At 38.2% G+C, this 23,172-nt stretch overlaps 2 protein-coding genes across 2 annotated transcripts; one reads left to right on the top strand and one right to left on the bottom strand.

Moving 5' to 3' along the window:
• Positions 1–143: 143 nt before the first annotated feature.
• LOC106086327 (protein ABHD13) lies at positions 144–10,765 on the top strand. Its single transcript, XM_013250957.2, has 4 exons — positions 144–616; positions 682–1,265; positions 1,341–1,519; positions 10,001–10,765. The coding sequence occupies exons 1-4, from the start codon at positions 466–468 to the stop codon at positions 10,107–10,109; spliced, it is 1,023 nt and encodes a 340-aa protein (XP_013106411.1). The 5' UTR covers positions 144–465; the 3' UTR covers positions 10,110–10,765.
• LOC106086325 (DNA repair and recombination protein RAD54-like) lies at positions 10,490–21,192 on the bottom strand. The gene is made up of 8 exons (XM_013250955.2): positions 21,051–21,192; positions 19,653–20,928; positions 19,428–19,584; positions 19,226–19,369; positions 18,902–19,163; positions 18,477–18,640; positions 18,036–18,416; positions 10,490–10,561 (listed from the first exon to the last, which is right to left on the bottom strand). Exons 1-7 carry the CDS (start codon positions 21,051–21,053, stop codon positions 18,065–18,067), a joined length of 2,358 nt encoding a protein of 785 aa, XP_013106409.2. The 5' UTR covers positions 21,054–21,192; the 3' UTR covers positions 10,490–10,561; positions 18,036–18,064.
• Between the last annotated feature and the right edge of the window lie 1,980 nt (positions 21,193–23,172).

Raw genomic sequence — 23,172 nt, 5'->3', positions numbered from 1 at the left:
CCTTTTAAAATCCACCTTGACCTTATAAGTGCATCCTGCGACAACTTGGCTTTGTGCACAATAAGAGCCAAATTGACAGTGTGGCAACACCTTCGTTATCGTGGAGCGCCTTTGATTTAATCTTAGCCAATTAGAACGTCACTCTAAACAGCTGTCTCAGTTTTCTTCCTGTAAATAAAAATAACAATTAACAGATTCTCCCCGTAATTGCTAATTAATCAGTTATTAAAAACGGTTTTTATACTTACTACATGTAGGACAATTTATGAATTATCATTTTCTTAAATAAATTTTAGAATTAAAGTGTATATCTAAAAGGTCTTCTGATAACAATTAAATGGATTCAAAAATTGCTGAGGAAAATCCAAAGAAAATTTAAAATAATAGATTATTGAACCAGTTAATAAGAAAATTGTGCTAATAATGTCATAAATATTGAAAAAGATTAGTTTTAAATATTAAAAAATGGCCTTGATCAAAGAAATGGCGGTGGTCAAGTTGCCACAATCGCGTAGTGTTTGGGCCATAACAATAGCCTCCTTTCTTTTATGTTTTATATTTTACTACTTCTACGGTGGTTATTTAACTATTGGTTTGATCAGTCTAGTATTCTTGGGTAAGTTAGTGCAAAGCCATAACATAAGTACAACACATTTAATCCTTATTATTTGGCCTTTACAGGTATATTTTATTATGCGCAAGACGTTCTACTTTATCATCCCGATTTGCCAGCAAACTCACGAATTTACATACCCATTCCCACAATGCACAATCTACCTCATGAAACGGTTAGTATTCGGACGCCTGATAAAATAACACTTCATGCTTTCTGGGTGAGACAGCCAGAGGAACGTTCAAAAAGTGTACCAACATTTGTGTATTTTCATGGAAACGCCGGAAATATGGGCCACCGCATGCAAAATGTATGGGGTATTTTCTACACATTAAACTGCAACATTCTAATGGTGGAATATCGTGGATATGGTCTTTCCACGGGTGCCCCAAGCGAAAAAGGACTTGTTACAGATGCCAGAGCGGCTATAGATTATTTGTACACACGCCATGATTTGGATCACACTCAGATTGTGGTGTTTGGTCGTTCACTGGGAGGAGCAGTTGCTATAGATGTAGCAGCTGATACGATCTACGGCCAGAAAATAATGTGTGCCATTGTAGAAAATACATTTTCTAGCATACCGGAAATGGCAGTGGAATTGGTTCATCCATCTGTCAAATATGTACCTCATATATTGTATAAGAATAAGGTAAAATCTCATAATGCTTGTAAATATCTTCTAGTAGTTGACCATTGTCGTGTGTTTTTTATTCTTTCTTTCAAGTTTGATTCTATTTCGAAAATTTCAAAATGCTCAGTGCCATTTCTCTTTGTCAGCGGGTTAAGCGATAATTTAGTACCACCTCGTATGATGCGTGCCTTATATACGGCATGCGGAAGCGAAAGAAAACGGATTTTGGAATTTGTTGGTGGTTCACACAACGACACATGGATAGTTGATGGGTAAGCGAAATAGCGTGAAAACTATTTTTTATTCCCTTTTTGCAAAGGCCACTCGTTTGCAATCAATATCGATGTATAGTCCCATGAATAGATATGATCTTGTGGTCATTGTAATATAGAAAGTCAGTGCATGTAATCAGAAGTAGGAATAATTAGGTTGGGACTTAAAAACATACCCTCATAGGGTAAACAATAATGTGGACAATTTTGTATCCATTTTAATAGCTATCACAGTTGCCGCGGACATGGCAGCCGGTTTTACGTACCGGATTGGCCCGATGGAATTCTTCATCGGCAAGGGCTGCCGCCTAGGTATGTTACACACTACTACAAAAACAACGAATTTACAAACGTCATCCGCAGCGCCAAATCATTCAAGACGACAGGCCCCTAGGGAATTTTTACACAGACGCCGACAATATTGGATGTACCACGAGTCGAGTACCCAGCTATGATCTTCAAACTTTTTCTGGAAATTGGGAGGTATCCTGCTATGTTAAATCTTCTCTACTAAGTGGTGTCGCTATGTTGCACGCCGTTCTAACTCGGCATAAAAAAAGAAGCCCCTTAGCTCATTGATACGAGAGAAGTATCGCATGTTCCTTAATGGAATGTTCAGGGGAAATATAGTAGTCTAGATGTCTGGGAAATGGCCGAGTGATCTCACTACTAAAGCCAGGATTGGAGTAACGGAGAAACGTACAGATAGATTCCACTTCTCTCGTCAGTAGCTAAGATGTTTGATCTCCTACTCCTTCAGAGTCTTGTTGTAGAAAATCAACTTGGAGTGATTGGATAGTCCTCGTCATCTCTATAGCGAGGTGCTGTGCATTTTACGGAATCCGTGCTGATAATCTGATTTCTAGGGCCTCAAGCGTTTTAGCAACCTAGTTAGGAGTGCGGTTAATCTATAATATGTGATGGGATTTGATTTCTCTTAAAAGGCAATGTTTTCGTCTTGTCGTAGTTAAAGACTAAAAACTCCAAAAAATACATTAATTTAAACTTATCGAACACAATTATTTTAGCTAATTACTTGTTGTTTGAAAAACAATAGTTCAACATGACTAAATACCAATTCACAATAGGTCTTTTGGACCAGATCGAGCTTGCTTACTCACAAGAGCTTGACGAGGATCGCATGAAAAAGTGGCTATAACAACAAAAACAACAACAACCAAAGAACACAAGAAAAAGATGACCGAAATGCCTTTATATGTGAAAAAGTCAAACTGGTCGTCGCAGCGTACCTGAAAGAGTACGTACTCCAACATATCTCGTCACACCATTACGTCTCATTCAAGGCTCAATACTCGTCCTCTCCTCAACTTAGACCGATTCACAAATTAAAAACAAGTGTCATTGGTTTGGCTAGAAAGATTCCATTGGGTTCCCCTGGTCAACTCCGGAAGGTATTCGACCATCCACCGCTTCCTCAACCCATTCTTCAATTTTGTAGGTTCCTGTTTCTGTGTAGAGTTCGGACAAACCAGGATGTAATGATTAGGCGTCAATGGATCAGGCTCTTCTGAGGCTACTGGCAGATGTCTAAGTATTCCACTGTTCACCATATTCTCGCACTCGTTTAACAGGCCAATCAAGGTCTCTGGCCGTACTACCTCAAGGTGGGCCGCGCATGTCGTCAGGCAAGTAAATAAAGCGATCCATTGTTTTTCGTGGGACCCAGTGTAAAAAAATGAGACAACGTATGCCCGCAGTCGATCTTCTGGCAGCAGACCCATAATAGGCTGTATACGCCGCACAATATTGCCCAGGGTGGAAAAAATCCAAAAATTAATATTGTTATGATTTTTTCAAGGATTTTTTATTTTATTTGTACGTTATAAAACTTACAATTCATTTTGATAAACGCCTCAGCGCCGTTAGGCATAAAAGAGGCAAGTGGCAAAGTTGATGATTTCATTAGAAGTACATTAATTTACAAAAGTGTTTCAGTTTGTGTTTTAATGTAATTTTATAGCAATCTTTTGGGCTTAATCATATTGCGATTCGGCCTTTAAAAATATTGCATTAACCAATAAACGACAAAAATTACCCAAGAATAGAGCTGCCTTAGAAAAGTTCCATCTCGAGTTAAGAAAGAGGTATCGAGGAGGCTGAAACCAGTTACAACAATTTTTCACGTCATGTTTTGGGGGAAATTTGGCTTGTCGAAAATCTGCAATTTGTTATATCCCAAAAATTAAAAGAAAAAATTTCTCAAAATTCTTAGAAGTGAGATTTTAATGTCTTCTTGCAGTTGGTGGTTTCTATATTAAACAAGTAACAGCATGTTAAATTCGGCCGAGCCAAATCTTGGGAACCCAACATCATGGAATCTGCTAAAAATGTATACAAAATAAATGTAGTTGAATGGCGTAATTGTATTCTTTTTATACCAAGCTTCTGTCAAACCAGCAAAAATTAAAGCTTCCGGAAACGAACATGGATAATCAAGAGACCGGTTTACATGGGAGCAATATCAGGTTATAAACTGATTTGGATCGTTTTTGGCACAGTTATTGGAAGTCGTAACAGACCACCGCATACCAAATTTCAGCCTTACCGGACAAAAAATTCGGCTTTTAAGAGCCGAATTTTTACGATTTGGACCGTACTAGGCACAGTTGTTGAAAGTCATAATAGAGCACTACATTCAAAATTTCAGCCAAATCGGGCAAAAATTGCGGCTTCCAGGTGCTCAAGAAGTCAAATCGGGCGATCGGTTTATATGGGAGCTATATCAGGTTATAGACCGATTTGGACCGTACTTGGCAAAGTTGTTGGAAATCATACCAGTACACTACATGCAAAATTTCAGCCAAATCGGACAAAAATTGCTTCTTCTAGGGGCTAACGAAGTCAAATCGGGAGATCGGTTTATATGGGAGTTATATCAGGTTGTAGAACAATTCGGGCCGTACTTTGGACAGTTTTTAAAAGTCATGACAGAACACTACATGCAAAATGTCAGCCAAATCGGTCAAAATTGCGACTTCCAGGGGCTCAAGAAGTCAAATCGGGAGATCGGTTTATATGGGAGCTACATCTAAATCTGAACCCACATGGCTCATTCGCAATCCCCAACGACCTACATCGATATTAAGTATCTGTTCAACATTTCAAGCGGCTAGCTTACGCGTTCGACTTCTATGGTGATTTTGACAGACGGACGGACATGCCTAGATCGACTCAGAACGTTGAGATAATCAAGAATATATACACTTTATGGGGTCTTAGATGAATATTTCTCGGTGAACAAACGGAATGACTAGATTAATATACCCCCATCCTATGGTGGTGGTATAAAAAATAAATTTATGGCAATAAGCCTATTTCTTTTGACAACAGTTGCGATTTTATGCTGAAATCATTAAATCCATCGTTCTTTGCTAAATGGTCATAAAATATAAAGAAACAAATTTTTTTGTTGTATAGGCTTATGAAAAAATGGCATGGGGGGATTAATATCTATATCACCTTATAGACCGATTTGGACCATTCTTGTGGTAGTTGTTGAGACACGAGACAGCTGTGAGCACCACGCAGGCTGGTGCATTGGAGTCCAATCTGTGTGGTGTTCATAGCTGTCGCGAAATGCTAAGCTGCGAGCTACCGGGCGCATCCACAAGTCGCGGGTAGTGGAATGCTCCATATAGAGTGGCTGCAACGGCAGTCGCGAACAATGAGCGACATCGAGCGTAGAGTCTCAGTGAGAAGCCGTGCAGACAAATATGGTAATAATTGCGCCCTCTGGAGGCTCAAGCAGTTAAATTGGGAGATTGGGTTATATGGGAGCTATATATATATAGTTATAGGCTTATTTAGACCATACTCCGCTTTTTCTTTATTACGATTAAATATATCTACGATTAAATATATAACGCATATAACAGTATGTAATAACAAACGAGTCATTTTATGAGCTATAGGAAAGTTTAAAATAAAAAAAAAAAAACATAATTCAGAAAAATGCATGAAATCATTATTGGACTCGATAGTACGGTCCATATAATTTAATGGTTGAAGATTTTTTAATGCAAATGTTGACCGTGACTGCGCCTCAAATGGTCCATCCGCTTAATCCAATTTTGGCATACTACTTCCAACATTTCGGCTGGTATCTCACGAATAAATGCTTCAATGTTGTCTTCAAATGCGTCAATTGAATCGAGATTGTCTGTATAGAAACAAGATATATTCATTTAGTACAACTCTGATTTTGTGTATGTTACTAGTTCGCGCCATTTTTCGTTGTTTGTGTATGTTATAGTTCTTAACTATAATACACACACAACCAAAACTCGTTGAAATATAGTGCACTTCGCTAGAAAAAATTGTGCTCAGCTGTTTTCGGCACACTACCTGGTAATTATGTCATGTATAGACACAAGATATATTCATGTACAGATAGTGGCAGTTGTCCAATAACAAAATATTGAGTACACTATCTGTCAATATCAGTAATTAGTGCAACTCTGGTTTTGTATATGTTACTAGTTCGCTCCATTTTTCGTTGTTTGTGTGTGTCATGGTTCTTAAATATAATACACACAACCAAAACTCGTTGACAGATGGTGCACTTCGGGAGAAAAATTTGTACTCAGCTGTTTACGGTACACTACCTGGTAATTATGTCATGTATAGACACAAGATATTGGGTTGCCCAAAAAGTAATTGCGGATTTTTTAAAAGAAAGTAAATGCATTTTTAATAAAACTTAGAATGAACTTTAATCAAATATACTTTTTTTTAAATTTTTTTTGTTCTTAAGCAAGCTAAAAGTAACATCAGATAACTGACAGAAGAAAGAATGCAATTACAGAGTCACAAGCTGTGAAAAAATTTGTCAACGCCGACTATATGAAAAATTCGCAATTACTTTTTGGGCAATATATTCATTTACGGGTAGTGTCAGTTGCCCAACAACAAATTTTTGAGTACACTACCTGTCAAAATCAGTGATTAGTGCAACTCTGATTTTGTGTGTATTACTAGTTCGCGCCACTTTTCGTTGTGTGTATGGTTCTTAACTATATTGCGCACATACAACCAAAACTCGTTGACAGATGGTGCACTTCGCGAGAAAAAATTGTACTCAGCTGTTTACGGTACGCTAACTGGTAATTATGTCATGTATAGACATGAGCTTTAACATAGTCCCACAAAAAACTGTCTAAAGGCGTTAAATCGCACGATCTAGGCGGCCAATTGACCGGTCCTGAACGTAAAATAAAATGTTCACCGGACTCGCCTCCCAATAAGTCCATTTTTACGCTTGCTGTGTGGCATGTGGCACCGTTTTGTTGAAACCACATGTGATGCAAGTCAAGCTCTTGCATTTCACAATTACGTAACGATTCGCATCATCTTTGAAGAAGTACCGTCCAATGATGCCACCAGCCCATAAACCGCCCCAAACTGTGACTTTTTCTGCTTATTTAAGTACCCATTGAGCCAAAAATAAGCTTGTCGATCAATGGAAGAAGCTCTCGATGAACTTTTTTAACAGAGCACGCATTTTGATAATAAAATTGAAGACAATTCATGGTTAAATTATAGACCAAACTGAAGATGTATGACAGTGATATTGGTGATGGGGAAAACCACCCCTGATCATTTTTCTTGATGTTCGAGCCGGGATTTGAACCCAGGCGTTCGGATGTGTCAGCAAAAACGATAGAAATGAAATAAAAGCGAAAACATTCATGGGCCATGCCCCGCTATTATGCTTCCATTCATAACCTGGTTGTGATATTTTGGGCTATTTCGACTACTCCAAGAGCTTTTCAAATTGTAATCCACGATCGTAAATATTTGTTGTGAAAATTATCTATTATATAAAAATTAAATTGTTGCGTTTTGTTTGTTTGTGAGTTTGTTTGTCTGTTCCGTATAGACTCAAAAATGGCTGGACCGATTTTCATGAAATTTTCACAGATGGCAGAGTTTTTACCCCCGGTGAAAATAAGGTACCAATTTTTTTGATATCCAAGAGGGAGGGCGGACCCTCCGCCGTACCTCAATTTTCAAAAAAGCCAGATTTCGGAGATGCGTACACCGATTTAAGCGAAATTTTGTATGCCACCTTATGGTACCCTAAAAACACGAAGTAGGTATACAATTTTTAGGTTGAATAACCTGGGGGGACGCCCCATCCCAAAACCCACCGGACGGCCATGTTTACCGATTGGGACAATATGGGTATCAAATGAAAGGTATTTAAGAGTAGAGTACGAACTTGGCAAACAAATTTCGCCCAAAGTGTTCGGGGGGTCCCCCACCCTCCAACAGGGCTCTTTCGACGCTTTTGGCAATAAATAAAAATTTAAAAGTAGAGTACAAATCTGACATACAAAATTTATTCCTTGGTGTCTAAGGGGCCTCCCCACCTCCCAAAATGCCTCAACAGGCCATATTTACCAATTCGGACAATATGGATATCAAATGAAAGGTGTTTGGAAGTTGAGTAAACATCTGTAATAAGAACTTAGTCCAAGGTGTCTACGGGACCTCCTCAACCCCAAAAACCCTTAAACAGGCATGTGAAAGGTCTTTGGGAGTTGACTACGAATCTGGTATACATATTTGGGATAGAGTCTGGGATCGGCCGACCCACTAAATACCCTTCAATGCGACGTGTAGTTCGAGCGGGATAATATGTGATTTAAAAGAGGGGTCTACGACAGTCAAGTTCTAATCTAATGTTGATATAAGTATTCAAGAATCTGGGTCACGTCCAGCCGTCCTGCCTTTCAGCAGGAAATGTATATAACAACCATAAAGGACTAAAATAAATTGTCTTTTGGGTCTTAGCGTGGGGGGGAGTGACCCTCTCATCCCAATAAAAGCAACACCAAACTGTCATGTAGGACAACCGAGAATATATTGTACTCAAATGAAAGGATGTGTCCCCCTCCCCCTATGCTACCCGTCCCCTCAACTCCCTTCAAACCGGCCATGTGTGCCTACTATGGCAATAAGGTATTTGATGGTAGAATACAAATTTAGTATCGAATTTTGAGGCCAAGTGTTTGGGGGTAATCTCAACCCAAAAACTCCCCCTAAACCAATTGCAATTGCGCCTCAAATAAAAGGAATTTTACATAAGAGCACGATGCTGATATTTTTTCAGGGCTAAGTTAGTGGATGGCCGCCCCACCCCACATACCGCTTAAACTAGACATATTGGTGGATTATGGCATAAAGGGGGCTCAAATCTGATATCTGTTTTAAAGCCAAGTATTTCCAGACATTTTTTCCGACCATAGCAATATAAGGCTCAATGGAAAGAAATTTGGGAGTAGAGCACCAATATGATATCCACATTGGGGCGAAATATCTGAAAGGCCGTACCAGTACCCCCAAACAGGACTTTTTCCTGACCGTCCCAGTATAGGGCTCAGAAAAAATATGAGAATGAAAGAAGGCACAGCGGCGCGGATCCTTTCCAGCTAGTCGGTTTATATATAGGCCTTGTAAGCTGAATCTCGGTTTGTAATCACCGATTACACCGATCTATCATATATAATCAAATTTGTTCTTTTAGAACATGTTCAAGAAACAACCTATGTATAATATTATTGGAAAGTTGCAGTTGCGAATCGGTGTCGTTAGTTTCGTAAATTGACCCAAAGTCCTCATAAGACAAGTCGGTAAATAATCTTTCAATGTTAACAGACTCGTAATCGCGAAAATGCCTATATTAAGGTATATCATGAGGTAATAGATATGGCACCAGCATAAAAGCATGGTTTGATTTTAGTGCAGCAAAGTTAAATTAGTTGCTACTAGTAATAGCGTAGCGCAGAGGTTAGCATGTCCGCCTATGACACTGAACGCCTGGGTTCGAATCATGGCGAGACCATCAGAAAAAAATTTTGCCATGTAAAACTTCTCTCCAAAGAAGTGTCGCACTGCGGCACGCCGTTCGGACTCGGCTGTAAAAAGCAGGCCCCTTATCATTGAGCTTAAACTTGAATCGGACTGCATTCGTTGAAATGTGAGAAGTTTCATGGGCAAAATTTGCATTTGCACTAGTAATAGCGGCGGGATCACCAGCAAGGGAATAGTCAATTAAAGAAAAATAGTTCCTTGAAACAGCTGAAGCAAAACAGCTGTTTTCGAAAATTCAGAATTCCCTCTCCCAATTTTCTTGCCATTCAATCAGAATAGGAGAATTTTATTCGAGGGAGAAGCTAATTCTCTGGAAATAAACACCCAGAGGGTTTTCAGAATTGGGCTGTCTCTTATGTCTTATGTCTTAAATCGAGAGATCGGGAAAGGACTACAATTTAATGTAAACGAAGGTAATTCTTGTACTGATTGACCTTATAACCCCAAACACTTAAGGGATTTTGCTCTACTGACTTAATACCATTTGCCTTATCTCGGAATTTTCCACACCAAAATTAACTGTTGCACTCTGTAATTGTAATAATTTTAATTTTTAAGAATTAAGTTTTATTTTTTTTATTTCAGTTACTACCAAGGCCTTAAAACGTTTCTCAACGAATGTCAAAATATTGTGCCACCTTTGGAAAAACCCCCAGAAAAGAGTAACGTTTGGAATGAAATTCAAGATGTATAAATGTCCCGGGCTTCTAACTACCCTATTTTAAATTACTTTTTTTTTATTACATGCTCATCCATCCACCATCATATATATTTTTTTTTAATTTCATTCAGAAGTATTGCATTTTAAACCTGTGTCTTTGTAAAGTTTGTTGCTTGTTTTTATAATGTAACTTTTAAATATTATTCGTAGAATTTATTAAAGATTAAACCAAAAACTAAATAAAATTTAGATACAATTTTATTCTTACAACATAGGTTTTATCCTCTTACAACTTTCTCTTCCTATGAAATACAAAAATACCATGTATTCTATTATCTACAAACTATATATATATATTAATCTATAACTCAGTAATGCACTCACTATGCTTGATTTGTTTCAACTGCCAAAAGGAGAATATTGTTATAATTTAGACAAAAAATTTCCGTTGTAAAAACCAAATTTCGAATTATGTTTGAGAGAGGCTGTGGGAAATACAAAAATAAAATTACGACAGTTGTATTTGAATCAACAGCTTTAAACAAATGTATATAGATACGATTACATTTACATGCATATATATAGGGATATTGTTAATCGAGGAGTTTTAATAAACTAGCATTAAATCAACCAACTAAAAGCAATTATAACATACTTAAACTGCAATTAATAAAAAAACTGTTATGAAATATGTTTGTGTAATGAATTTCCGTTAACTGATAGGTGTTAAAGTTAAGAAAACCCGTTGTCATGCTTAGACTTTATGCATTATGAACTGCTTTGAGATCTAAGGGAGTCCTACAAAAAATGTAATTAATCTAATAATTCATGTAAGATAACGAATTACTAAGAATTGGACACATGGTGTTTGCAAACCATGGAGCACAACGCTGCGAAAAAGATGGGAACCTCAAAGATTTGTTCGCAATCTTGGAATAGAGGTCTGGATGGTGTAGCAGTTTAAACAGCTATCGATTGAGATTAGACAATACCATCCCTGATTTCTATTCTGCCTCTCGACAGACGAAGCAAGATATGTTCATTTATAGGTAGTGGCACTATCTGTCAAAATCAGAGATAAGTGCAACTTTGATTTTGAGTATGTTACCAGTTCGCGCTTTTTTCGTTGTTTGTGTGTATAGTTCTCAACTATAATACACACACACACAACCAAAACTCGTTGACAGATAGTGCAGTTCGCGAGAAAAAATTGTACTCATCTGTTTACGGTACACTACCTGGTAATTATGTCATGAGACGAAGTTTACACTAACGAGGTCGGTTCGGAAAGTGGTTTACTGGTAGATCCATGTCTCATCAACAGTTATGAAACGACGCTTAAAATCCATTTTATTTCGCTTAAAACGATCCAAACAAGCTTGAGAAATGTTCATTCTTATGCGATTCTGGTCGACTATTAACAAATGCGGCACCAATCTTGCAGAAAGCTTTTTCATCTGTAGTTCTTCCTGCAAAATTAAATGGGCTCGATCATTTGAGATTAGCTATTTCACACACTTTTATTCGTCGATCATTAAATACCATAGCATGCACTTTGGCTACAATTTCTGTTGTTGTTGCTGTTTTTGGACGTCCACTACGTGGTTCATCTTTAATGCTTGTACGACCACGTTTAAATTCAGCAACCTAATTTTTTACTGTTGCATTTGAAGGAGCACTTTCATCAAACACATTCACCATATCATTATGAATTTCTTGTCCAGATAAACCTTTTTTATGTAAATATTTAATGATACCACGCATTTCAAATTTTTCCATTGTAAAAAATCGCAGATGCATCTTTTGTGAACACATGTTTCTATATGAAGGAGTTGCCAGATCGAAACAAAATTTAACATGTGTTCATAGCAGAGATGGAAGTTTCCAAAACACTCAACTTTTTTCTGTTTATACTGCGCTTTTTGTGCTAGGCTAAGAAGTTTCCGAACCGCCCTCGTACAAGACACTGATACTACCCGTGTTGTTATATGGTTCTGAGGCATGGGTACTTGTGAATGCAGATGAGGCAGTGCTTGGAGTATTTCAGAGAAAGATTCCTCGTAAAATATATGGACCAGTTTGAGTTAATGGAGAATATAGGCGACGTAGGAACCACGAGCTGTATGACGACGATAGCATAGTTACACGCATCAAAATACAACGGCTGCGTTGGCTAGGTCATGTTGTCAGAATGGATGAAGAAGCTCTAGCAAAGAAGTCTTTTGAAGGCAAACACGGTGGTACACGCAAACCGGGAAGACCAAAAGCCCGATGGAAAGATCAAGTGATGGGAGACACCTAGAAACTTGGTGTTAAAGATTTAAGAATAGAGAAGGCGTTGTTATGTATAAAAGAACGAAAGTAAAAAAGAGACAACTAACACCTGAAATGGCACAAAAAAGTATAAACATTCAATCAAATCATAGTGATGATGCAAGGCGGATTTAAAAAAGTGGTCTCACGCGAACAGCTTTTAACAGCAGGCCAGGTTTGACGGTATTAAAATGACAGATTTTTGTTTGCATTCTCTTTGTTGTTATCTTCTTTCGCTCATGCACGCACACGTATACACACACGCACATAAATTTGTTTGCGTGTGTTGGCAAAACGACGATCAGCTTGATGGCAAGATAGCGGATTGCAACATATGATTTGTGGTTGTTGTACAAATGAGATCACCTTTAATTGTTTCGCAATGGTGATGAAGCTGCAGTGTTGCTTTAGAAACGGTCAGGGATGGAAAATTGTTATCTTGGTTGTTTTGTTGATAGTTTAAAACAGGGTTACCGTTGAGAATTGTAAAAAAAAACTTTTTCTCAAAACATAGTAGACAGGGTCTTGTAAGAATTTCTAAGTCGCACTTTTGCAGAAAGTATCACAGAAAAGTTGTCAGTTTTAAAAGGTTAAACTAAATGTCTTTGACTCTAAAAAATGGAAATTCCGACATTAGTCGCACAACGGTAACACTACTTCGAAAGATGTTTTGACCATACTCGTTACGAATGTCAAAGAGCATAATACAACTAATTTTGCTAAATTTTAGGGAAATCGGTTAAAAAACGGTTATAAATACTTTTATTTAGGTTAGGATAATATGTGAGTTGGCCGGCCTTTCAAATACATGACCACATATTAATTTTGAATAATTTTTTTTGGGTTAGAAAATCGATCCATCCGAAAAGCTCGCTTGAATCGCTTTACCCAGTGGCAATTTAAAAGGGCATAATTACAAAAAATTTATTACCATTTTTTTACCGTGGTATCATTCTATATCTGCAAAATATTTAAGAAAATCGGTTTATCCGTTTATGAGTTCATGAAAACTAAGATTTTTATGACAACTTTCGGCTTACCCTCTACGAGTACATGCAACATAAGATTTTATGACAATTTAGCGTTGGTTTGGTTGTTTCATCATTTTTTTAACTCGCACTAAGAATCATGTACTCGACATCCAAAAAGGCAAAAAAGCAAAATCAACGCCACTCACAAGCAACATGCGGTAACATAAAAAAACCCCACCACCTTAAACGTCATGTGTTTGTGTTTTTATTGAAGCGGCGATGTTTCAAAACAGAAATATTCAGTTTGAGTAATTCCAAAAATAAGGCGTTGTGGCATGAGTTGCTTTCGACCGCTGCAGATCTCTGCTTCTCACTGAGACTCTACGCTCGATACCGCTGATTGTCCGCGACTGCCGTTGCAGCTACTGCGTATGGATCATTTCACTATCGGCAACCTGTAGGCGCGCCCGGTAGCTCGCAGCTAAGCTTTTCGTGACAGCAATGAACATCACACAAATTATAGATCAATGTTCCAGCCTGTGGGGGCTCCCAGCTATCCAGTGCGGAGGCATCAATTCTTGCTCTGTAGGAGTTGAGTCTCCTGCATTTGCCGGGTCGTAATTGAGCCAGAACTACACTGTTTTGCAGGGCGTGGTCACTTTCTTCATGTGCAATGGCAGGCGGTCGTTCTCCAAGAACCACATTCACCACATCTACTGCCGTGTCTGCATGAATGTTGTCTAGACCCGCTCGATCTAGAGGTTCTTTCTTGTAGCGCTGAACCTCTCGCTTTAGATCATTTAGATCCATTTTAAGGCTTCTTCTATCTCCGTGTATTATTTACTGTTGTTTATTGTCCCGTTATTTGTTGGAGGCTCTCAATTATTTCCATAAACATTTGAAATTTTTAAACTCTTTCGTTCACACAAGTAAGGTCGCTAAAAAATATTTTGAAGAAAATAACGTTGACAAATTAGAATGGCCTCCTCAAAGCCCTGATCTAAACCCCATAGAGCATATTTGGGCTATCCTAGATGATAAAATCCCGATAGAATCCAGATCAAATCTTCAAACATTTTGGGAAAAAATGCAAAGTGAATGGAGGGCAATTCCAACAAATAGTTTGAATAACCTTACTTTAAGTATGCCGAAAAGATTGAGAGAAGTCATAAATAACAAAGGGGGAGTAACTTTGTAATAAATGTTAAAGTTTGTTTAGTGTTTAATTAATTTTTAATTTTTTGTTTGTGTTTAATTTTTTATAAAATTTATTAGAGAAGTGTTCAGTGTTGCCGTTTTTGGTAGGTTCCTACCAAAATTGGTAGGTTTTTATTCTCTTTGTAGGTTGGTAGGCTGAAATCAATTTTTGGTAGGTTTTCCCAGCAAATAAATACTAAGTTAATTACTGAAAATGACTCAAACTTAATTCACTTCCTGTCGTTTCTGTTTTCTCTTTAAGAGTGCAGAATTTAGCCAAGCGAGAGACCAAGAAGTTGCAAAGGGTCTCATTGCTTCAAATTTCAAGAAAAAGGGCGTAAGTTCTGATATTGACCGTAACTGCTGGTACGAGTTTCAAGAGATCTCTTACAAACTTCATAAATTCTAGATAAGGAATGCGGCTTTTGTGCGTTCAACGCCTTTAATCGGAAAACATGTGGCAGCTGCATATAACGATGGCCAAATCTGGTCTATACGCAAATGCTGAGGAGTACATGCATCATTACAGCAAAAATGGGAAGTAAAAACGCATTTCTGGTCTCAAACACTTAAATCGGTAAGTCGCTTTGTCCAAACTCGGCACGGTTGTTCATAGAAATCGGGGCAAAAATACGACTTTATGAACTCAAGATTTCTTATCGGGAGATCGGTATAAAGGGTGTTATATCAAAATTTCAACAAACAAATCTACGGAAATGTCTAGAACTTATACGAATAACGACGATCTAGTACTTTGTAGCGTTGAAAATGTATAATTTAATGTGTTGCCATGGAATGGCCAACTCTCGGTGGTGGGTATAAAAACGTACACCCCATTTTTGGCTTGCGGAACATTTGATAGGTTTTAGTACGATTTTTGTTCAATTTTTTAGGAAATAATTTTCTTGAGTGGCAACACTATAAGTGTTACTTTATTTTGTCACAAAAGTTGAAGCCTATATGATCTATGCCGCACTTACTCTTAGTGGTGGGCATTGAATTAACCTCCTTTAAGTGGATTTTTTTTAGCTCTTTCCGGGCGCAATTATCATACAATTTTTAATACTGACCTCTCTCATTATCGCCAGCATCCACGCAAAATTTTGCACGGCAATTGCACTATTACCTCCAATATCCAAGCCAAGTATGACCTGAATCGATCCATAACATGATTTAGCTCTCATATAAACCTATCTCTACATTGATGCTTCTAGGGCATCAAGAGCTCACCTCCTCGTAATCCTAATGTGGGGAACCTCACTCAGAACATAGAGCCTTCAATCTGCTCTGCCGTAGCTATGCCCCGCTGGTCGTTACCTAGGGGAAATACCATGGAACGTGATGCGCAATAGAGCCCCCTAGAACCAGGCGATAATGGCCATACTGTAGGCCACTAATGTCGGGCATGTAAACTTTGCCATTAACTCGATCACAGCTACCAACCGGCGTGTACACGTTGTATAGCTCTCTCTTGGCATTACCGGACTTGACTGTTATCCCCATACCTTGGATATAGGGGTCAATATCGCCAGGCTCAGGCGAGATGGGCCTATACTGCACGGAATGGTGTCACGCCAATACCCCATTCTTAAAGCGATCCTTACCTAGAAAATTGTGTCCGTGACAACTGTGCAGGCTACAGGTGTTGTCTCCTGAATCGCTGCATCCAATATTACCTTCCGACTCATAAAATCTACTATTTCGTCGATCTAGTGCAATTAAATTGCAAGAAAGATACACTTCCCGGCACTGGGCCGACAATATTAGTGCTTGGGTGCTGCTGTTGCGTATATTTGCCTCACGGGACGAGGACCTCGATTGCGACGACTACGACGCTTGTGACCAGCTACAACCAAACTACTCAACGAGATCGACGAAATGATCTTGCCTCAGAGACTATTGCAATTGAATTGCAAGAGAGATACACTTCCCGGCACTGCTCTTGCGTATATTGCCGCACGGGAGAATTTGAAGGAGTCATATAGTGCAACGACGAAGGCAACAACGAGAATTCAATCCCATGGCAGCCGGGTTTTACGTACCGGATTGGCCCGATGAAGTCCTTCATCATCACGGCCTGCCGCCTCAGTGTATAACACACTGCAACAAAAGCAACAACAAAAACTCTTGTGACTCACTGCTGCCCACTACTGCACAACACCTTGCAACATAGTCGGTGCGACTATACTCCCATAGTGACGTAAGGCCAGAGCAATATCAGAAATGCATCCACTCCATGCACGGGTTACACCTCACCGACCAATGATGGAGGCGGTTCTGGCCAAAGCAGGATCGGAAATGCACCCACTCCATGGACCGATGACACCTCGCCGACACCCACCAATAGTGGAGGCGGATCTGGCAAACCGAACGGAACCAGGGTCCGGGGTTTTCTTCAATCCTAGCACGGACCAAAAGCGTACACTGAGGTTGAAGCACTTGCCGATGAAGGACTCCATCGGGTCCATCCGGTACGTACAACCGGTTGGGTTGTTGTTGTTGTTGTAACTTGTAGGTGAGCAAGCTCGTTCCGGTCCAAAGGACCAATCACCGCTAGAACAGAGTGGTCATTGGTTATTTAAAGGCGCCAACAACTCTCCTTGTCATATCGAGGAGCATCATAGGCACTTAGTATTTGTGCAAGAGCCGGTGCTACCTGATTTTCCGCGACCGCCGTTGCAGCTACTCCGTATGGAGCATTCCACTATCCGCAACCTGTGGATATCTCAAAGCTAAGTTTCTCGTGACAGCAAAGAACATCACACAGATCGGACCTCAAAGTTCCAGCCTGTGTGGGGCACACTGGTATACCGAGCCGGGTTGGGTGCCATGGGATTGTTTGTTTTGTTACTTTGCAAGTGTACGAAATCTAAACACCTCGGTAGTACTGTATACAAACTATGCATAGACACAGTTTGGAAGTCAACTAAGATTGCGAGCTCTCTCATATTTGATTGTTTTTCCTATTTGTATAGACTTCTTTATGAAAATAACGGGTATTTTTGCAACAAAGTTCTGGATAGCTATGTCATCCTTTTACTTTTAGTGTTGCTATGGTACATTTTTCACAAATTAGTTTGGGCCACCTTAGCGCAGAGATTAGCATGTCCATAGAATCCTGGCGTGAACATCAGAAAATTTTTTTCATCGTTGGTTATCTCCTCCTAATTCCTAATTTGGCGACATTTGTAAAGTACTTCGCCATGTAAAAACTCCCCAAAGAGATGTCGCACTACGGCACACCGTTCGGTCTCGGCTATAAAAAGGAGGCCCCTTATCATTGAGCTTAATCTTGAATCCGACAGCCCTCATTGATCTGTGAGAAGTTTGCCCCTGTTCTTTAACGGAATGTTCATGGGTAAATATGTACACAACTTAAAAAATACCTATATTGCCAATGGCAGCGTAACGTTTAAATCAATTATTCTTTTATTCGCGAGAAAATAAATGCGGTGATCACAAAAAAAAAGATATGTACCTGCATGCGTTTTGTATAGACAATTTCCTTTATTCAAAATCACTATCTTTGCTATCATCACGTTCAGAGTAGCTATCTTCATCGTCAGATGTAATACGTTTCGAAGATTTATATGTTTTGCTTTTTTCCGGATCCAATGATTCGTCTTTTCTCTTACATGACTCCGACGATTCGTCTTCGCTTTTTTTCACTTCGCCCTGCGAACGATGATGAAAGACAAAAGATATACATTTGCCGGTACGCCAAGCTTCGGCTAAATGACTATCTGGTAGTCCTCGATTATTGGAACAATGATACCACTGTGATAGATGTGAAGTGCAATCTGTATTTTCAGCAGGTGGCTCAGTTTGGATATTATTGACACAACGTTTACATTTTAGCCTAAAAAAGAAAATGTAGTTTTAAAAGAATATTGTTAATGAAAACCTATGAATGTATTACTTGTTGTGAGTATCAGATATTATATTGGGATCATAACTAAAAAGATCCTTCAAATCGTCTCTCGTAAAATGTTTTTCGTCGCATTCGTTATTATCGATAATGGTGCTCGATAAAGACTTTTTGTGTGTTTGTCGCTGCAGAATTTTTTCTTCGATTGAACCAGTCTAAAACAAGTAGGTAACAAAAAGCACACATAACATTATATTTCATTAATATGTCTTGATTGAAAAATAATGACTTAATAAATAGTTTTATTCTGGGGTTCCCTATATTTCCTCGGGGCCTCAACCCCATGTTCAACATGGTACTCAAATTAAAAGAAATTTTTCACAACCTTTCAAGAGCCATAAACTCCATGTATATATCAACCTCCAAATAAGTAAATTTGAATTTAGAAAACAACTTGTACAGTCTCTTGTACATACCGCCACTAATCTGTATATGAAGCAAGGTTTCTTTTGCCCATCTCTCCAAATGCGAGCCATTGCTTGCTCATCGTTTGCTGGATTCCAATCAGGATCAAACATAAACAAACGATTCGCGCCAATTAAATTTAAACCGCAACCACCAGCCTTAGAGCTGAGCATAAACAGAAAACAATCGGTGCTGGGATCATTAAAACGGTCAACAACTTTACTCCGTTTTTTAATGGTCATGGTGCCATCTAAACGAACAAATGGGTATTTCCTGAAACAATTTTTTTCAAAAATTAATTTATTTAATTTATTGGGGGATATTTAGTAAATTACCTCTTTCTAGCCAATTGTTCAAACAAATCCAAAGTCTGTGTATAGTTTGAAATTAGTACAACTTTGTCATCACTGTTAGTTCGAATTGTAGCAAGCATAATATCCAACAACATAAGTTTACCGCTTAGTTCTGGATTTAATTCCCTGAAATACAATGGATTTTAAGTACTTTATGTTATAAGTTCCAACTTCTGTTGCTTACTTTGTGCTATGATTGGCGGGAAATATGGTATGAGCATTTTCGAAGCCATTTTCACGAGCCAGAACTTTATCGTATATCAAATCGGGATGACTACATAATTTTTTCAAGTTGGTTATATCTGCCAATGCAGTCAGGGAGGGAGTTCGTTCATTGCAGTCTGCCAAGAGAGAAGAGTAGTCAAATTGTAACATCACTGAACTCTTTTTTTTCAGAAAAACTACCTACCTTGCAAGTTTTGCTTCACCTTATCAGACTTAAGAAAATTGCAATACAAAGCTACTTGGAGGGGAGTCATTTTGGCGCATATCACCATCTCGAATTTGATTGGCAAATACTTTGTCAGTATTTGATTAGTGCGTCTAATTATACATTGGTTCACTATGCCAATCAATTCTTGAGTTTTTTCTACAGCCCTTTGTCGTTCCTTATCACTTGAATCGGCGTTTTGTCCCCGCAAAATCGCATTTTCAAAATTGCGCTTAAATATCGAGGCTGTTCCCAACATTTCAGGATTAACAAAATTTACCAAACTAAAATACTCTGTGAGATCATTTTGTATGGGCGTACCAGAGAGCAGAACACGCCGCTTTGTCTTGAGACCCATTAGGGCTTGATAAGTCAAGTTGTCACTGTTTTTAAGACGGTGGCCTTCATCGCATATAACCATACCAATTTCATTTCGACACAATATATCAGCATATATACGAAATGATTCATAACTTATCACCAAGACCGGTGTGCCACATCGTTGGCTGGTGTTGTAGGCAAACTGCTCTAACGCTCGTATATTGTCTTCTTTGGAACCGCCCTCCATAGGCAGGCAATGTAGCCGGCCGTGCAGCCACTTATGAAATTCTTTCTCCCAGTTTTTAACCAGTGAGGAGGGGCAAACAATGATTACTTTCGATATGGCTGGTTTACATTCTGGACTTTGACGCAACAATGTCCAAGTCAAGGTAACGCATTGCAATGTCTTGCCTAAACCCATTTCGTCGGCCATAATGCATCCATTAAATGGCCCTTTTTTGCCTTCAACACATTCGTACATAAAAGTTACCCCCTCTCGCTGATGAGGTCGCAAAATGTTACTCAATATTGGATCGACTACAACATGAACCAAAATCTTGGTAGGATCCATGGTTGCACGTTCATGCTCTGTGTAGTTAGGAGGTGTATATAGGACCAATGCATTGCAAGCATAAGGATCATGTAAAGCTTTTCTTACAGATGTTCTTCTTAAGCCCAAACTACGATTGCTGTTATATTCTGGCACATAGTCCGCTATGGGTACCTTGAATGGCTGTGAAAGAACTTTGGCGATTAACTGTTCATATTGTGTGGGTGGAAGTGATATTAACTGCGTTTGCCTCTGTGATAGGGGGAATCGCTGGATTTGTACTTTTTGCTGTTCACATGTTCGCTTGCGCTTATTTATAAATGGTGTGATGAAATTTAAATTGCTTTTAGAAGACTGTTTTTGGCTAGGTGCTAAACTTCGACGCTAAAAGCAAAAAACACGATAAAATATATTTTTATTTTTTTTTATTTATTTCATTTTATGCAATGCGAAATAAAATATATTTCAATGTAATTTATTTTTAATTTATGTTATGGGTGAATTACCATTGTTTATTTATTTAGTATTTTTGAAAAGGCCCGCTTTTGACAAAAATGTATGTTTACAGCATAGACATTTAGGAATCTAAAAGTCGACTTACGACTAATCGATTAATCGAATTCGTTTGTCGAAGTCGCCTTTAACTGCTTAAAGCAAGGAATATAGATCACATAATATATTCGTTAACAGGTAGCGGCAATTATCCAGCAACAAAATATTGAGTGCTCTGATTTTGGGTATATTACTAATTTGCACCATTTTTTGATGATTGTGTGTGCTATGGTTCTTAACTATCATGCACACACTCAACCAAAACTCGTTTGCGAGAAAAACTCAGCTTGTACTCAGCTGTTTATTACAATTTTTATATTTATATACTAATAGTTTTTTATTTATGCATCCACAAACAAAATTTTTTCCATCCCAAGTAAGTACATGTGAGAAAGATCACTAACACTAACAAACACTTAGTTACAATCAGAAGTTAGGCGATCGATTTATTTTACATAGGAAAACGACTTGTTGCGCAGCAACTGTGATTGTGCTCTTCTTGGGCGTCGTGAAATGTAAATTTTCACTAGATGAAAAAACAAGTTATAGCGAAACGAACACTTTTAGTCAATATTTTCCGCTAATTTTTTATATGGAGTTTCATCACGAAAACCGATTATAGTACCAACCTCAGGATTCACTAATAGAAGGTTAGGTCACATGCAAAACACAAAGTGGATAGGCCCCATAAACATCATTAAGGATGTCAAATCTGACGATTGAAAATGTCATCATATAGGAGAAAACGTAAACAAAGAATGAATGTAAAAAGAGAACAAGTTGACATCCTCAATGCCAAGTACTGCCAAATATTTAAAAAAAAGTATATCGGCTGATCGCTTGGCTTAACCTTATTCAGTGAATCCTGTACCAACCTTTAAGCAGCTAATAAATTTATTAGTGCCATAATATTTTTTATATGTAAATGGCAACATTCTGGCCAAACAAACAAAAAAAAAAAAAATCATATGTGGTAACCGGGTCAAACCACGGAAATTACGATTTTTCGGAAATTTTTCCCAAAAAAATAGTAACAACAGCCTTATAGCCAGATGATGCGGCACATCATGATAATACTCACTGTATTTCCGTGTTGATTAGTGTCCATATTCACAAAATTTATAGTAGTGTTAATGTGGGCTTATTTGAAAGATTTCCTTTTGGAACTGTCAAATAAATCTACTATAAAGATGTTTTAAGTTTTGTGAATACCGGTGCAGAACTTTTACCAAAAACGGTACATCGATTATTTCTTTTCTTTGTTTTTTTTTTTTAATATTCCATAGTTTTCTTCTCTTGTTATAAACCTTGATTTGGACAGAACGTATTTTTTCAATATCTGTCAAGTATTGACTATACATTTCTGTGTAAAGCCTAATACTGACTTCATTCACAGCGAAGATGCTTATTAAATATTTGCGAAATCCGAATGACCCTTTTCTTTGTCAGACCACAAAAGTCAAACAAGAGCACAGAACAAATATAACAGTATTGAAGCAAAGTTGATTCGGCTCATTTCGTGAGCATTTAATTACATTTGCAATCAAAATTGTGCGAAATTTATCCTGATGTTTCTACTATTTTGCTCATAGAACTCAGTACCACTTGTACGTGTTCGTGTGAAAAGTCGTAGTCAATACTAGGCTTAAACGGTAATGGATATACGCCAATCATCGAGAAAATAAAATGATTTTGATTTGTCTGCCATGACTGATAATTGCGTGTACATGTGAAGCCAAGGCGGATTTAATAAGGCGGTCTCACGCGAACAGCTGTAAACAGTCGGCCAGGTTTGACGGTATTAAGATGACAGATTTGCATTCTCTTTGCATTGCATTCTCTTGTAGTTATCTTCTTTCTCGTATATTCTTTGCTCATCTACGGAAACTTTCTGCACACGTATAAAAATTTCTTTGTGTTTGTTGGCAAAACGCCGATCAGCTTGACAACAAGATAGAGGATTGCACCATATAATTTGTGGTTGTTGTACAAATGAGACCCCCTTTAATTGTTTCGCCATGATGTGAAGCATGCAACATCATTTTCACCAATACTATTACAATGACTACGATTCAT

Source organism: Stomoxys calcitrans, chromosome 3, assembly GCF_963082655.1.
Source record: "Stomoxys calcitrans chromosome 3, idStoCalc2.1, whole genome shotgun sequence".
In the NCBI taxonomy this organism is placed as follows: Eukaryota; Metazoa; Arthropoda; class Insecta; order Diptera; family Muscidae; genus Stomoxys; species Stomoxys calcitrans.
Note: the sequence above shows the minus strand (reverse complement) of the source record. Positions and strands in the feature narration are given on the sequence as shown.